Source organism: Centrocercus urophasianus, unplaced genomic scaffold (assembly GCF_019232065.1).
Source record: "Centrocercus urophasianus isolate 14NV4802_14NV808 unplaced genomic scaffold, USGS_Curo_1.0 seq_16, whole genome shotgun sequence".
Classification (NCBI taxonomy): domain Eukaryota; kingdom Metazoa; phylum Chordata; class Aves; order Galliformes; family Phasianidae; genus Centrocercus; species Centrocercus urophasianus.
Genome location: NW_024884711.1, coordinates 44,446,620 through 44,464,673, shown reverse-complemented (window position 1 = coordinate 44,464,673; position 18,054 = coordinate 44,446,620). Strand labels below are relative to the sequence as shown.

At 43.8% G+C, this 18,054-nt stretch overlaps 1 protein-coding gene across 1 annotated transcript in view; it reads left to right on the top strand.

The window, feature by feature from the left end:
- Positions 1 to 18,054, top strand: part of PTH1R (parathyroid hormone 1 receptor) — a 105,449-nt gene that overhangs the window by 66,576 nt on the left and 20,819 nt on the right. The window contains exons 3-5 of the mRNA XM_042816859.1: positions 3,409 to 3,519; positions 5,002 to 5,120; positions 15,843 to 15,937. Coding sequence (XP_042672793.1) covers positions 3,409 to 3,519; positions 5,002 to 5,120; positions 15,843 to 15,937 — 325 coding nt within the window. The remainder of the gene's footprint in view (positions 1 to 3,408; positions 3,520 to 5,001; positions 5,121 to 15,842; positions 15,938 to 18,054) is intronic.

Genomic DNA, 18,054 nt, shown 5'->3' with positions numbered 1-18,054 from the left:
GGGTCCTAACAGCACAGTGCCTTCAACCTTCTGCTTTTCTGGGAAGATAAGGAAGAATTAAAGTACCCCAAAATAAATTACTCTGTATTCCGTTTTCCTTTGAATGAGTGCACTGTGTGGAAATATGTATGGGTATGTTTACAGTATGGGGAAGAAGCATCACCAGGTACTTAGAATCATAGAATTGTTTGAGTTGGAAGAGACCCTTAAAGTCCATCTGGTCCAACTGCCCTGCAGTGAACAGGAACACCCACAGCTCTACTAGGTGCTCAGAGCCCCATCCAGCCTGACCTTGGTATCTCCATGAACGGGGCTTCCACCATCTCTGGGCAACCTCTACCAGTGCCTGTAAAAGTACTTCTCCAGATGAATTCTTTCCGAACAAAATCTTGCAGTGCAATTTTGAATTAATCCGCTTACAAATGAAAGCTGAACTTTGCAAGTTGTTCTAAACCCATTAGAGAAGTGGAAGGACTTTGAGTATTTCAGAGCGTGGCATTCAGATGATTCTTTTTCTCTCCTCAACAGTTTATCCATAGTTTTCATTTTTAAACTGACCCAAGTTTATTTTGTAAAAAGAATTTATTTTATTTTAGGTAACAGCACTTTGAGGGCTAAATGAAATCCTTATTTATTTTCTTCTCTGCAGTAAGAACTCAGAAGAAATAACCCTTTGTCCTAATCCAAATTTTGTGGGGCTTTTTTTCCCCTCTTTTTCTTCTGATGTTTATACAGAACTAAAAAAAAAAATAAACTTTTTCATGGTGTAAGTTATCCTGCAAAATAATTAGCCAAAGGACAGGGCTTACATAGCTTTCATGAATAGGAAAGCCTGGTACTGTTCTTCCTCCTTCTCAGAGCAGAGAACACGCACTGAACTTCATCCTATTTATCACATCGATGCCAAGGAATGTCAGCTGCTCTGCCCCCGCTCTCAGTTAATGCTTCAAATGATAGGCAGTGATTAGGCTGGTCCTTTTCATCAACGCTAAATTAAAGATGAGGAATCAGGCTGTTAAATGATGAGCTTTTCTGTTGTTTTTCATGTCCCGAAATATCAGCAAACTGAATTGATCACTGTCAGCTCCGACCCTGGAGGGCCCTGCACCAGCCAAAGGTTTTTAAAGCAATCCTGGATTCTTATTCAATCTTGTGAAAGCACATGCATTATAAAGGATAAATTACAGTTGGGCTGAAAGATTGTGAAGGCATTAGCTTTGATATTGAAGAAACATGCTGAGATCTTGGCTGGGCTTATCATTTCTTTGCTATTGGAGCTCTTTTGCAGATAAGAGCAGGATGCTCTATTTTATTTTGATTTTCATGTAATTTCTCCCTGTCAGACACTTTGTATGCTGCTGATAAACTCCTTTTTTTGAGGGCTGCTAATAGTATGGAGTCCAGGGACTGCTCTGAAAGTGGAGATGGATCAGATTCACCACTGCTAGCTTTCCATCTCAAATATGCTGCTGTATCTGGATCTTAACCAACGGCTGCAGTGAATGCAGGCCAATGCAAAGGGGTAGCAAGCACTAGGTTGGATTTGGTTGTGTAATCATAGAATCACCAAGGTTGGAAAAGACCTCTAAGATCATCCAGTCCAACCATTCACCTATCACCAATATCTCCCCACTAAACCATGTTCCTCAGTACAACATCTGAACGTTTCTTGAACACCTTCAGGAATGGGGACTCCAACCCCCTCTCCCCCATGGGTAGCCTGTGCCAGAGCCCATTGTGATGGGACAAGGGGAAATGGTTTCAAACTGAAGGAGGGGAGATTTAGTCTGGATACAAGGAAAAAGTTTTTTTTATGATAAGGGTAGTGAGGCACTGGCACAGGTTTCCCAGAGGTTGTGAACACCAAATGTCCCTGGAGACACCCAAGGTCAGGCTGGATGGGGCTCTGAGCACCTGATGGAGCTGTGGGTGTTCACAGTTTATTGCAGGGGGGTTGGACCACATGGCCCTGAAATGTCCCTTCCAACTCAAACCATTCTGTGATTCCATGAATTTGCAAGTTCATGCGAACTGCAAGATGAGAATCAAAGTATTTTAAATACATACTTACGTACCTGTCAGTTTTTGGAAAAGGAAACTTAAAAGATGGGAAAGGACATTTTTCTTGATTTGTGTCTCTGTTTTTCCTTACACTAAGCACTAATCACAGATTTCTGCAAACAAGCCATACACAGGGAAGAGGGAGTCCTGTGCAGAGGTGACCTTCCCAGGAGGAGGCAGGGTTTCTCAGTGGTATTTTAGCTTTCTTCAGTGTACAAAAGGGAGGAACAAGAATGATTTAAAGAAAAATCAGTCAGGAACCATCACATCATTCCATTCCAAAAAAGTTAAGAAGTTGTACAACAGACAGAGATAAACAGCTCCCACAATATTCTTCTCCTGCCCGCTCTCTTTCTGCTCAGCTCAGTGAAAATTGGTGACTGAGCAAAATGCAGAAATCCAAAATAGTGAGTAAGCAAGGAGAGAAGCTGGGGAAACTCGATCATTGTAAGCCGTGCTTGGCTGCAAGCAGCAGCTGGTCAATCAGCATGTGTGCACTGCCAGGCAATTAGCATGGGCAGGGCTCCAAATCAATCAGTGCATGGCCTGCATCTTGGCCCGTGGTTACATCACTGGGAAGGAAGGGGAGAAGGAAGCTAGAACAAGTGAAGTCATAGACAAAAAGTGTCAGATGAGGGAGGAAACAGATTCCATCACTTTACTGCTTATGTAACAAGATAATAAAATATTCTGTATCTACTTTTAAAAAATACTGCCATGGGACCTCCCTACAGATTGTTGCTGGTCTTAGCCTTACTTAAAAATGCACTCAGAATTAGGTAAGTGAGGACATCTCAGAAAGCAGCAAAACATTGTGGTGTACCGTAGCATTGGCTGATGTAAATAATAAGTAAAAATGATAGCTGAATTTGGCCTGATGGTGTCTAGGCATGAAATCACAGTCTAATCTGGGTGTTAAGTGCCTTTCAGAGAGGTCTGAGCTGATTGTTATGAGCCTCACAATGTAGCCACAGCACAATTTAGCTCCTTAGTACAGGATTTTTCCTAAAGAAGTTGTGGATGCTACATCCCTTAAAGTTTTCAAGGCTGGGTTGGAGGGGGCCCTGCAGCCTGAGCTGGTGCCTGATTTAGTGGGTGGCATCCTTGCCTGCAGGAGGAAGGCTGGAACTGGGTGATCTTTGAGATCCCTTCCAACCCAAGCCATTCTATGATTCTGCCTATTTGTTGTCCCACTGCTGAACACATCCTAACCCAAAACCTTCTGAAGCTAAATGCTAAAAGGAAAATGTCAGTGATACCCAAGATCAGCCCTGGATAACAGTGTTAACGACGTGGGTAATCCTTTCAAAATGGTGACTGCTGTTCATGTTTGTGTCTCTTACACAGATGGCTTTTGTCTTCCTGAGTGGGATGGTATTGTCTGCTGGCCAGAAGGTGTGCCGGGCAAAGTGGTGGCTATGCCGTGTCCTGAATACATCTATGACTTCAATCACAAAGGTAAGTGCTGTCCCCATGGTCAGCAAAACCACAGCAATGAGAGACTTGGGGGGCATGGAATTAGAAATCCCCTTTAGAATTTGCGTGGTGACTCTTATCCAAGCAAGGGTGAATAGAAATAGAATAGAAATAGAATAGAAATAGAAGATACAGAGAGAGAGAGAGAGAGAGGAAAAAAAAAAAAAAGCTCATTTTTAACATACATTTCCCACCTGCACAATGGGTTGTAAGTACAACTAGGTAGGTTTGCAGCGTTACAAACCCACATTTGTTTGCTGAAACAAACTTCAGGTAGCGATAGAAATCTACAAGATATCCTCCTGATTTATATTCTTCACAAGTTTGTTCTTTCTAACCCCTACTCTCTGCCCAGACCCCTACAGTGACTATCTGAGAACAGTGTTGGTAACCAGAACATGTGAATTCCTCCCTATCACACTTTCCCTCAGGCACTGCATTTCTTGGCTCGCTTCTGGTGCCACAAAGTCTGTGCATGTTTTTAGAAGCAGCTGAAGCACACTCACCCCTCAGTGTATTTTCAAAGCGAACGCATTCTCTTTTCTCAGGCAAAGCTCTGCACCCAATGCCTGCAAAATTAAAGAATTAAGATAAATCCCTAGCAGAGCCTTGCTGCTGTTTTCAGAAAATAAGTAATTGTGTTTCAGTGCACTCTGGTTGCACGTAGTATGTCCTGCCTTCTCTATAAGAAACTGTGAGCCAAACCAGCCCAACTCTTGTGAGATGACCTTTTCCAAAGACATACATTTCAAGTTAGGGTCTGGAAGGAACAAGTGACCCATTTCTATTTCCCTTTTTCTTCCATAAGCCGACAGCACGGATTCTCCACCTCTTAAATATCCACTGGTGAAGCTGCCTAGGGCAGTGAGAGTCTCAGAAGATGTGTCTACAAAGTCTCCCTCTGCAGTCACTGAGATCTCTCAACTGGTCTCATCCTCATTAACTATAATGGGAATTTTTACACACAACCCACGCAATTGTATCCCCACACAAACATCTGAACAAGAATGTTTTCATCTGTGAGCTGTCACAAGACAAAACCATGCCTTCTCTCCCCTTTCCATCATCATGAGCAGGGTAGCTGTGGAAAACTACCTTGAGATACACCAAATCTGTAAAGGAGCAGCAAAAGAATGAAGATTGCTGTGTTGTTGTTTTTTCTTCATAGAGAGAGCTGTAACTATGGGAATGATACTGTGCTTTTGAAATTTACACTTTCTTTCCTTAGATTTTAGAGCCACTATCTTGATCTAAACTAAGTGCAACTTATTGTTAGCTCTCTGGGGTTTATCAGAAAACTACTAAGATTTCTAAGGGGATAGAAATTGTGCTCTTGTGGCTGAGCTTCAAAGCAGGCAAGAGACACTGCGTTCTTTGGGAATCCACCCTTGAACTGAAGAGGAGGTTTCTCCTCTTATCTCAGGTCTAGCTCCATTTATACTGCCTCTTGTTTCTCTCCTACAGGCCATGCTTATCGCCGGTGTGACCTGAATGGAAGCTGGGAGCTGGTTCCAGGCAACAACCGCACCTGGGCAAACTACAGTGAATGTGCCAAGTTCCTCACCAACGAGACAAGGGAGAGGGTAGGCAATTACATTTTTGCATGGGGCATGAAATGTTGGCCTCATCCAGGGCTAGCTGGAGGAGTGCTGCCTCATTTGAAACCCCTGATGAGCTTTAACTTACTGCCTTCTGTTGGAAACCACACCCAAGCTTGCCAAAGGCGTGTGTTTATTTGGATAGGAAGTATTTGAATGGGAAATGGTTCTCAAGGCCAGGAAGGGTTCACTCAGTTGACACGACTCCATTTGTAAAGAGATTTTGGGGAAATATGGAGCCGGTTCACAGACACTAAGAGGGGATTGGAAGTCACGCCTCGTGTCATTGAGGCTCCATCTACCCCACCAAACAGTGATTTTGTTACTAGATTATTATTAATTATTCCTTTGCATTTGTGCTTGTGTATACTAGGGGATGCACACACAGAGGGGAAAAGCCGTGTTAATCAAATTGTTAGTGACCCTGTTTCTGTAGGTGTTTAACACAGGACGTCCTTGTTAAAAAGCATAAGCTACAGGATCTGGTCTGCGTGGTCTGTTCATTGGAGACGAGCAGGGAAAAAGTCTGTTGCTATAGCAAATTAACATGTAAGAGCAGATCTTTAACTAATTCTGGTTTTAGTCACAATTCTGAAGGAGAGACACAAGTCCAGAGGTCAGAAAAGAGACTCTAGGTGCATAGAGAAGGTTTATATGCTCCTAGATGAATATTTGTTTATATCAGATCTATGGGCGTTACTCTGACTTAGTTTACATTTAGACAACTGGAAAAGCAGCAACTGGCTACAGTGAGGCACAAATATTATATCTGTGTCTGCCCCAGTTGTGTAGTGCTTCTGCAGGGCTTCTGAATTTCTCCAAGTGCATCACAGAAGCTTTTTTGTTCTTTTCCTTTTTTACTTTTGCTGTCAATGGGGCCACCAGAGAGAGTGTGACATTCTTTTTCAGGAAGAGACATTTCCACCTTTGTGTGATTGATCTCTTATTTCTTTAACTTGCAAAGTATTTGGCAAAAATCTCTTGTTTCTCAGTGGTGTTTAGAAGATATTTTCCTTGGATATGGGGTATGGTAGTGGGAACTGATCCTTTGCAGCAACGGTTATTCTCAGACAGTTGGAGACAAATATCAAACTGTAAGCTTCACAGTGAAGAGCAAGCTTGAAGATGACACACAGTCCCTTTGGGAGAATATTTTTAGTTTTAAATCCAATGACAGATAGTTTTTGTATTTCTTCTCCAATGGTGAAACAATATTTGAGTGACAGAATGGTTGAGGTTGGAAGGGACTTCCGGAGGTCATCTGCTCCAAGCGTCCTGCTCAATCAGAGGCAGTTGCCCCAGACCACGTCCAGACAGCCTTTGGATATCTCCAAGGATGGAGAATAAAGTTACTTAGTAAGGAAAGACGTTATTTTATTGTCTTCATATGTTGAATCATACAGTAAAACTGTAGACATCTTTGTGTACACCAGGTTCTGTTCCACTACTGCATGATGTCTCAGTGATGTTTTCTTTTAGAAGAGCTTTGGTGGAACATATCTCCTCTATATGGTAGAAATAGCTTATTTTAGCCCCAGAGGTCTTTGCATGGTTTCTGGAGTAGGTGATGGAGTCATTGAGCATCTCACACTGAGAGCTTTGCTAAATTGCTTCTCTTCTTAACCTTTCATCTCCCCTTTCCCACCTCTCTCAGCTGAGCACCTTGCTCAGATCCCTCCATCTGAGCAAGTCTCCTAGATTTCCCCTTGTTTTTAACCTCCCATGTTGGAGGCTAGGACTTGGCCTTAGTTAATCTGCAGGGGAAGGGTATAAAGTAGAGAGAGTTGTACATTTGTTATCATCGCAAGGAAGAAACAGAGACCTCCCACCCCCAGGCTGGCAGAAGAAAATGCTGAAAGCAAAGTCTGTTGTCCTTGTGTATATTGGGGTGTCTTGTATTTGTCCTTGTGTCTCCCTCAGTGCAGAGGTGGTCATTTCACAAACGGAGCACTGGGGCAGTGTCTCCTAACAGACATTAGATGAGGTGCCAAGATGCAGAAGACTGCATTTGTGTTCTTTGCTCTGCCCCTACTTGGAAAATCACTGCTCCTCATGACCTCTGCTTCTGTGTGCTGTTTTAATTAAACCCTCCCAAGGAGCTTATTATCCTCATTATTCTGTACACAAGGCTCAGTCACCTTTTGCCATTACTCTTCTGTTCTAGATGCACAGAATTGACTTTAATGATTTTTAATGGTGAGACAAACTACTCCGTCTTTATTGTTCAGATTAAATGGATAATCTGGTATTGCCTAAGCAATGCCTGTCCAGGCCAAAGAACATTAGAAATAAAGGAGGTTTCCCCTAGCTTTGGAATTGCATCATGATTACCACATGCTTTTCAACAACATATTTTATTCATTGTCATTAGTATTATTATTACCCTTGTACTTGCATTTTCATAATGCTGCATGCTGTCATGTAATTGTCAAGTTTTGTCCTAGAGATAGTTGCACCTTAGGCGACAAGTGTGACCATTGGACCTCCCAGTACAAAAAGCACTGTGGAAATAGAAGAAAAAAAAAGGAATAACCTTTTTTTCCTTGTCGTATAGTGACTATCAGAAGCAAGGAAGGCACGATTCTGAAGCACTGATGTTAATAAACCTTCCTTTGATTGTTGCTTGAAGTAAATATTCCAAGAGATGTGAGAATCAGAGGATTTGGCAAGATAGACTCATCATCCTTAGAGAGACATTGTTTGCTATTATTATTTCCCCCCTCCCTCACCCCCCCCAAGGAGCACAGCATCTTTGCGTCACCACTAACAGCTGCATTTAACCAGCCTTCCAAATGGGGATCATGGGCTCTGAGCAGGACAGCATCTGAGCAGATGTCAACAAGAGAAAATTTTAAGAAGCTGTGCATCAAAAAGCATTAGGAAAGAAATGCATGTCTGGGACAATCTGTACGTATCTGCTTGGCTATCTCTAGAAATAGGCCTATATCCATAGATAACTGTGTATACAGACACACCTAAACAAACACCCATGTGCATGTACACATACACATATATATGTCCATGTATGTTTGTTTAGGTGTGTAGCTTCCTCATTTTAGCCTCTGTGGGAATAATTATAATATTGACCAAAGTAGCATGCAGACACCCCCTAAGAAGGTCTGTGTCTTGTACTACTTTTTTTCCTGAATCATGTAATGGATTATTTCACACAGAGCAGCAAGGAAACCACTTTCTGAAATTAGCAAATTATGCTAAAGCCATTAGAGCTGGGAGAATTAACAGCTCATAACTGCTTGGTGAGCAATTGCTCTCAGGCTGTTTTCTAAGGGAAAATTAGCACTGCTGAAGGACGCTGGAGTGACAGCTCAGAAGATTGATGTCCTCTCGTCAGCCAGTGCAGCAGGTAGGCTGCAGCTAGCTCTTGGAGTGTGTTCCTCCCAATACCTTGCAGATAGCTTAAATCTTGCTACGAAGAACCATCTCTCAGACACGGTCTGGCAAATGTTTGCGGAGCGTAGAAAGGAGTTTCATGGGAAAGTGTCCTCGTAGCATGCCATGGGAAGATAAGATGGTTTCCTTTGGGCTGTTTTCCAAACTCTCATATTCTTCTTTTAAGATAACCCTTCACTGGTGCAGCGGAGACCATGAGAAATTTTGTTATTTCCCGAGAAAGAGCTCTCTTCCCAAGAGATGTGCATGGACATCCCCCATCCCAATTGCACTCTGGCTTTTCAGAAAGCTTCCTTGCCTCTGAAGAGACAAGCTGAGAGCTGTCTCGCCAGCCCAGCACCCTGACTGGGCAGCTCTGAACCGTTTATTTTCTTTGCAGTGTTTAGAAAGAGACGGGAAGACAAGGGAAGGAAGAGGAATAGATTGGGCAGTGTTCACGCTTTGAGGAAGGTGGTGTGGTTAAACACCATCTGTGTGTCTGCCTGCTGTGTTTCATGTCGCTGAGCTGCTGAACATCAGTAGAGGGTATTCACTACTACCAATCACTCGATGGATCGTTGGGCACTATATATAAACACAGGCACATATGTATGTATGTAATTATACAGAGATATTTGTTTTGTTATGACACTTTTCCCTGGATTTCAGTTCCTGGGGGGAACAATAGGACATACATATGTTATGTGTAGGTATATTTATCTCTATCAAAACCCCCCGTGCTTTAGCTGGGGGAGGGGGGGGGCGGGTTGGACTCAATGGTCTCTAGAGGTTCCATTCCAACCTCTGCAATTCTGTGATTCTGTGATCCCATGATTCCATAATTTGTTCTGCTTTGTTTGTCCCTACAAGATAGGGACTAAGGCTAAAAGGACCTTTGGCCCAGACTGGTCATTCTCCTTGGAGCTTTCTTAGGTTCCTCTAAGGATTTAATTCAGGGTGGTCTTTTTTCTTGAAGCTAATCTTTGGATCAAAAGTGGCACAGTTGGGAAGACCTGATGGGTTCTGGCACAAGGGTGCAGCTTTTGAGGCAATGTCTCTCTGAAAAGCACAGTAATATTTTGACCATGAACCCTTTCGCTTTCACACAGCTGGCCAATGGCCATGGGTCACCTGTGGCCATTTTTATGTTCACCCTTTAAGACATTATCAGAAGTAATGACACATTTTGCTCATTAAGCAAAAATTCCCTTCGTTTCCACCTCCCCAAAAATAACACTGAAGCCAAACACATCTTATTAAAAGAAAAAATCAGACCGACTCATCCTGTTTTCAAGGATGGGCTTAAGGGTAAATGTGACATCTACAGAAATCATGAGGAAGAGAAATATGTGCCAGCTACTTGGGAGGTTAGCTAAGCTTGGAAACCGCCAACCCAGCAAAATGGACCATCCTAAGATCTAACCTCAGCTCACCAATCCCTTCTTCATCTGCAATTGCTTGTTTATATTATGGTGATTTTACTGCTCCCAGAGAAATCAGTGAGGTCTCAGGAATCCATTGCATACCAAACACAATAGGAAAGGCACAGCATGGCCCAGGGCTGCTTTATCTAAACTCCATTGTTCAAACCAAAATTCTTCTGTGCCTGACCTTGGCTCTTGGAACTCTCTGGAGTCCCTTTAGAAACCAATAACTTCATGTATCCTCAAACTGATAGCATAAAACACGTTTACACATTGTGTTCTGAATTACAGAGATGAAACAGCATAAAAAAGCGTTGTGCATTTGCATCACAAAAGATGGGTAGATGTGATAGCTTGTGTAGGAATAAAAATGTATTATCCAAGCCTGTTCTTCACTCTTGCAAGTAACCCTTATGTGCAATCCTCATTCCATGCCTATAATGTATGCCTGATGGGTTCCTACAAATGCTAAAGCAGTTTTTAATGTAGCGCTCCTGAAATCGTTTTACACCTAGAGCCTGCTGAGAGCATCTGGTGTTTTATGCCTACCTGTGCAACCATTGTAGGGTACCTGCTTTAGCAGGGGGTTGGACTCATTGGTCTCAGCCATCCCTTCCAGACTCTGTTATTCTGTGATCTATGAAATCCATGCTCTTCAGGAGCAGTTCTGGAGTCCTCATGGGTATCCCCAGGTATCTCACATAGCAGCTCATAACTTGGTGTCGGTAGCTGAATCTGAAGATCTTTCTTTCTTGCCTATCAGGTGAACACAGGCTCTCAACACACTTGGAAACACATTTACACAGCTGTATTTGGGTAGGGAGACTCCTACCACAGTCTCTGTTGGGATTCACGGAGGCCTGACACCTCCGTGAATGAGGGCAAGAGAATTATGTGGCAAAATGTCGTGCTCTCCACAGCAACTTTCTTCTTTGCTTTGCTTTGCTTTGGAAATCAGTGACTTTTTGCAAATATTCATTCTCCCTGTCATTAGGCTTTTTAGGTGACATCTTTTGTTAGATATTTTTATTTGACATTTATATTCTGAATGTCAAAATAAAGAAGGGAGGGGAAGGGATGCAGTGGCTGGACCTAGTGACAGAGGCTTCAGACATCTCTTACCATTCAGAACAGTAAGATGCTGCCCCTGCTAATTTCATTAGAAATACAGAAATAACATCTCATTAGCAACATCTGAATCAGCAGCTGTCACAAAGTCTGCAGATACTTGATCTGGGAAGTCCTTACATATTTTTCTATCCTAACACACTGGTAATCCCACCCTTCAGCATGACCTACGAACGCCTCGTAAGACCACTGGATCCATTTCAGCTTCACAGCAGAAATGTTGCAGTCTTGCATTATCTCACGTAGGAGGGGGGAAGCAGAAAGTTGGATACAAAGTGCAATAAAATGATATTTGGAATGTAGGTTGCCACCAGTCACCAAGGTGATAAATCATGCAATCACAGAGATATAGATTCAAATTTCTCAGTCTATGTCAGTCATCCCTGTGTCACTGGAAATAATATCAAAGCCCTGAAGGCTTTGACCAGTGGCTGTAACATAGGTTATGTTCATACCAGGGATCAAACAATATGTCCTGGAGTGTGAGAGACATTTGCATGGTGATGGCTTGTACAATATGGAATTATAGGAAACTTATTTGCTTTTGTAAAAGCAGCTCAAAATCAGCTAGGACATTTATGCATCTGAAATAATGGGACACGTGTGAGGACAACTGAATTGAGTCCTGAGAGTGACAAAGAGCCTTACTTGAGATCTGAATGGATGGGGACCATTATCTGGTCTGGAGAAGAGGAGGCTAAGGGTGACCTTACTGCTCTCTACAACTCCCTGAAAGGAGGTTGTGGTGAGGTGGGGGTTGGCCTCCGCTCCCAGGCAGTGTCAGTAGGATGAGTGCTGATAGCTTCATATTGTGCCTGAGGAGGTTCACGTTGAATATTAGGAACAATTGAACAATTTCTTCTCAGAAAGAGTGGTGATGCATTGGCACAGGCTGCCCAGGGAGGTGGTGGAGTCACTGTCCCTGAAGGTGTTCCAGAATCATGGAGGTGTGGCTCTGAGTCAGTGGGCATGGAAGGGCTGGGTTGGTGTTAGGCTTGGTGATTAACAGCATGTCTTTTTTTATGAAATTCAGCCCCAAATACCTCCTTCTTCCAGCTTGCTGAACCTCAAGTGGTCAGAGCTGATTGAGCCATCCACACAATACCTATCCAAAATCAAACCTGGGGACCACATCCACTATGAGGAACTTCATGTGTTCATACTAAAAGTCATGGGAGCTGTCACAGATTTTTCTATACAGGCTGCAGTGCAAAAGGGAAAGCACAGCCATGGTTTTGCACTGGATAGGGCCCTGAAGCCCCATGCCTGGTTCTCTGATACAGCTCTGAGCTCTTTGGAGGAAAACAGATTTCCTCTGGGTTCAGATCAATGCACATTACCTCTCCATTGGCGGAAGCAGACAAATTAGGAGTCAGGTTAAGGCCTGAGCACTGTATGAAAATCTAACAGCAAACTACTCCGAGGGTCGCACACTTGGAAGATATCCAAACCACAGGGAGAGGGGAATGCAGAGACCTTTTGGGAGGGGGCATATGCATCCTGTGGATGCCCGTGGTGGCTTGGTTTCATTTCTTTTGTTTAGTTGTTGGGTTTTTTTGTTTTTTGGTTTTTTTTTTCCACGCACTCTCAGAGTTCTCAGAAGACATCTCCTGCTCTGTTTTCTTTCCTGTTCTCCCAAAGTCATCAGGCTGTAGCAAAGTTCCTACCCTGAGGTCAGGCAGGTGGAAAGCTGAGATGCAGAAGGGAGCAGAGAGGAAGTCTCCCACCACACCAACAGGGAGGGAGAAAGGAAGGTCTTGTTACAGGCTTAGCACTCAGTACGTCTGAAATAGTACTTACACCTTTTGTGGTTCATCGATCTCTGAGTTACGGCTGGAGTGAGGTGGGGAGGGAAGGAGCAGGTGGGCTGGTTCACAGCAGACAGATCAGTTCACCTGGAGAGACAAGACAGTTGGCTGTGGTTTGGTGGAGCTTTGTAATGCACAGAGAGAGCATGGGAGAAAAGAAGGGCTCATAGGCTGTACAGTGCCTGAGAGAACCACAGACCATGATCTAGAGAGGTAGTATGGTGCTTGACTTGATGGGAAGCCATTTCACTAACCCCAAAGGCAAGTCACCCACAGCAGAGCACTTTAACCACCTTAACCTATCCAAATCCTTCCAGAAGCAAGTGTGAGTGGCTCAGCAACAAGAATGCCTTCCCAAAGTATTTGGGAAGAAGAAAGGATGAAGATTAGATCCATACCACACTTCTCCCAACACTATCTCATCCCAGCAGGGCATGGGATGGAGTAGGCAGGCAGCAATATTCAAAGGACGTCAGGTATGAAACTGATGTTCCCTAATCTTGCTATTATATTGTGAATTTTACATTTTGTTAATAATCCATACCACCAACATCACGGATCTTGAAGGGGGTTTTGTGTCCTTCTGTTTCCTTCAGTTTCTTTTCAGCTTCTCCTTTTTCAATGTGCATGCATCAGCAGTTGAAACAGTGAAGAATTACAGCAAGAGTCGAATTAAATGGCATGAGTTAAAGTGTCACACCTTTTAAAACAGTGTATTATGGAGTGGCAAGGCCACACTTATTAAGGCTGGGTTGCCACTTCCAACAGGTTGGTAGAGGACCAGTGACAGTCAGTGTGCATTCAGAGCAGATTTACCAGAGACATCATGTGGAACTCCTGTAGCAGGATGGTCTGTTGGAGAACACCCTGTCTGGATCCTATAGAAGCAATGTCCTTGGCTTGGCTATGCATGACTTTTGTGGTCTTCTGTGAATTATTTGATCTTCCATTAGCTTGAAAAAGAGGTTTCTCAGACCATGAAGGTGGTTGTTTCAGCTGGCAGATGACTCAGTGTTTTGTTACCTGGAGGACCTTTCCTGATTCAGCATTTTGGTTTCCATAGCTGGGACCTCCCTTGAGCTAGGAGATGAATGAGACCTGGAACTGCCCTTTTATTTTCCCCTGGGTAAATCCAGGTCTTCCCATTCGCAAGAACAAGTACTCTTGGAAACTAATAAGCAGGAACTGCCCTCTCAAAGGTCCATCTCAGCATTTTGGGAAACCTTCCAAGGCTTTCCTCGAGGACCTAAACACCCCATCCAAAAATTAACCTTCCCTGGAGGATCTCTGTTGTGATGCTGGGTGAGACATGCAGCACCTACGTCTGCAAGCAGGCAGAGTAGCGTGCATGCATGCACGCATGTGTATGTCTTGGCAGTTCTGACTCCACGTCCTTTCAAAAAGAGGCCCTGTGGTTAATCAGAGGAATTAACCACAGCCTCCAAAAGTCTTTTGCCAGCCAATCAGCAGGCCCTTTCCAAGGCCATTGCTGCTACAATGGTGTCGTTGTCTGATAGGAACATGGATCTTTCCGGTTGAATTTCTGAATGGGGCTCAGGGATGCTTTTGTTCAGCTGGGCGTAGTAACGCCTCAGATTTGCCAAACGAACAAGAATCCAGAACTTGGAGTAAGGTTTTTTGTTTTTTTTTTCTTCTTTTAATTTTCACTATAGAGGCAAATGTTTTCCAGTTCAAAGATGACCCCAGTCTGGCAGCTGGAAATGTGCTCCAGGCTTTGCAGGGAACAACTTATTATAACGTATTTTTTTTTCCTAAAACCCTCCAGCCTCCTCATATTCACTTTTTAGTGCCTGCTGTCCCCACATACACATATATACATGCACACACATCCACACTAGGATTAACATTGGCAAGCACACCACTCTACCAATGGAAACCGCAAAGAAACATTCACATATCTGGGGATTCTGATGTAATAGGGCTGAGGTTTTGCATTCCAGGACAGCGTTGCTAGCCTCAAATCAAAATCAGAGCTGTCATTCAGAACCCCGTGTTACGAATGTTATTGCAGCCCGGCGGGTGGGGTGAGGGAAAGGCGGGGGGTGGAGGAGGAGGGAATGAGGAGAAAGATGCTGAATTGGTTGGTTTCTTCTGAGTTTATTTCTGAGTTCAGATGATGAAAGGCAGCGCGAGCCAGGATGGGGCAAGCATTTTAACCCTTTTCAGGCAGATAAGTTTGGTAAGCCTCACGTTAAGGGACATGCCCCAGCTACAGAATGAAGGAAAACATCTCAAAATCTAATGGAAAGCTAAGGGTTTATAGGCCCAGCTCTAAAACAGAGGGGCAAGGCAGCTAACACTGCAGGATGAATGGCTGAGGTCTCCTGTGAACAGGACCATTTCCAATGGGATTTTGGCCAGCTGAAGTTGTGTCTGCATTTGATAACCATAGTCATAGGGTGCTTTAGATTAAAAACACAAATGGAATTGATTTCTTCTCACAACCCTGAGCCAAAATATGCCCTCCCCATGTTTTCTGTGATAAGCTGACATTAAACCAGCCTGCCCATCAGACAATCAGCAATAGCATGGCAGAGCCCTACAGCTAAATTTTGCTCTTCCATCAAAAATCCCAGGTTGGTGAGCATTCTATTTGAGCAAAAATTGACAAGTGATCTCTGGATTTGGCTGAGAGTTTGTAAGGCGCTTTGGGTTCCTTTGGGATGAAAATGCTGCAAAACTCCCCTTTTCGTCACAATTCCATTGCAAAAATCACAGCTCCCCCCAGCCATTAGGAGAGAGAAATTTCACTTTCCAAGCTGCTGTAATGTCCACAAGATGACATCAGGTGTGATTGCCCAAGGTTCCCCAAGCCCAGAGATCTACACCCCAACAGGTACAACAGCCTGAATCTCTGTACTGCTACAGTGGATGTGTTACGATGCAGGAGGACGCGTTCTAATGTGACGCTATTTTTTCCATCATTTGTACTGCAGGAGGTCTTTGATCGCCTCTATTTGATTTATACTGTTGGATACTCCATCTCTCTGGGATCCCTCACAGTTGCTGTCCTTATCCTGGGATACTTCAGGTAGGCGGCTCTGTTTTTACCTAAGCGAGTTATCGCTGGACTGGAAAAGCCTTGGGCTTTCCTAAAGGATAAAATTGGGATGGCAAAGGGTTGCATCTGTGCTTTGGGCTGTGTTAGTCCCACTTAGGTCAAACTTCTGGGGGATGAGGGGAGGGATGTTTGAATTTCTTCCCATTGTCTGCAATGGAGATTTCTATTATAACGAACGGGAAGTGAAACAGCTCCAGGAAGAGACTTGTCTCATTTAGAATACTATGTAGAGTTTTCTGTTCCTAATTGTCCTTAGAGTTAGATGGGTAATTTTTAGGTGGTTAAGGTTTCAAAAGGGAAATGCCACTCTAAACCCAAACTTTATTGAAGGAGAGACTAGTTGAAGGGAACTCTGGCCACATAAAAGTCTTGGACAGAGTCATTCTCCCTATTCTGCTCCAGTACCTGGGGAGCTAGAAATGATCACTTGCTCTTCTGCCTGCCCTCTCCACTGTCCGAGGGATGTAGATCCCTAAATACTGGTTTGAACCTGCAACATCCTGCCTATTGAGCTGCCTTTTGCATGTTTTTTTTTTTGCTACCATCATCACCAGAGGCAGGATGAAAGTCTCATTAACAGAGAATTTTGAATGCCTCATCCCTGAAGGTATTCAGGCTGGATGGGGCCCTGGGCAAACTCATCTGGTGCCTGATTTAGTGGTTGGCAACCCTGCCTACAGAAGGGGCTTGGAAATGGATAACGTTTGAGGTTCCTTCTGACCCAAACTATTCTATGATTCTGTGATTCTATGGTTCACAGCAAAAATTTGTCCTTTGGGCACCCATATCTGGAGAGCAGATAGAGCAGAGTTCTGACCCCCTGGTCTCAGTGTCACAAGTGCCACATTTTCTTCCCTTTGGCTGCTGGCAGTCATCTCTCGTGGCAGACAGCAGGACCCAGACATCAACTGCAAAGGGAGGTTCTCCATGCAACAAACAGATGCAACTGGCAGCTACCACCATGCAAGCATAGGCTAAACCCCAGGGACATGCCAGCTGGTATAAAACGTGTGCCCTTTGGCTCTGTAAGTTCTCAGACCTCTCTGTAGTGAGCAAAAGGAGGCTGAAAGGGTTTGCCTGGATAGCAAAGCATCCCAATGCCTGAGCCAGTGAAACACACAAGGTAGAGTGGGCTGCAGACCCCTCCTGGAGGCGTGATCCCAAAATCCAACCATACCCCACAAAAGCCAGCAATCTCCTGCCCTCTCAACCCTTTCTTCTTTTTTCAATTTTCTGCATGATGCTGGCAAGACTAATAAAATATTTAATGTCCACATATGCATGAGTGCTCCTAGCTTCAAGAAGTATCACTTTGTCATTCCTAGCCCATACTAGGCAGGTGGAGAGAATCTTTGCCCCAAGGATTGAAGCAGCAGCAGAGGCCAAGCCAGACTTTATTCCAGTTAATGTATAATCTAGAGATTCACCGCCTACATTTAAAGTGCAGGGAGCAAAGCTCATCTTCATTTATACCTCAGCAATTCCACTTAGCTTAATTTGGACTATACTAGCACAGGAAACAACTGTTATTACTGTGACAAGGTCTCCCAAAAGAGAAAGAACATGTCTTGTATTTGTGCAATCATATTTGTGTTTCTGATGTTAGAGCTGGGGATTTAAGAGGATGTAAATCCATTCACAGATTCGTGCTCGCTCTTCTCCCCAGAGGTAAAATCACTGCTTCTAGAACACACCTTATGGATCTGTGACCAATTCACTTCTTACCATCCAGCTTTTCTCTCAAAAGGACCTTAAAGCGCTTTACAATCAGCATTTGTGGGGTCATTTACCTGCAGCTGCAATGCAGCCACTGCTGGGGTGAAGCCCCAAAACAGTTCAGCATGTCCACCAATGGCAATCAGAGGAAACAGCCCAGATGCTAACCCCAGGATGGAATTTGGCATGGGCACAAAAATAAGCAGTTTATGCTACAGGACACTCTGCAAGGTTTTTATTGTCCTCAAGCTCAGCAGTATTTGCAGCCCATTTCCTCTGCACAAAATGCAGATAGATAAGTGAAATCTTTAAATGCAGATTTAACTCTATGAGAGGAGTGGTGTTCTTGGAGGAGTCACCTGTGAGAGGGA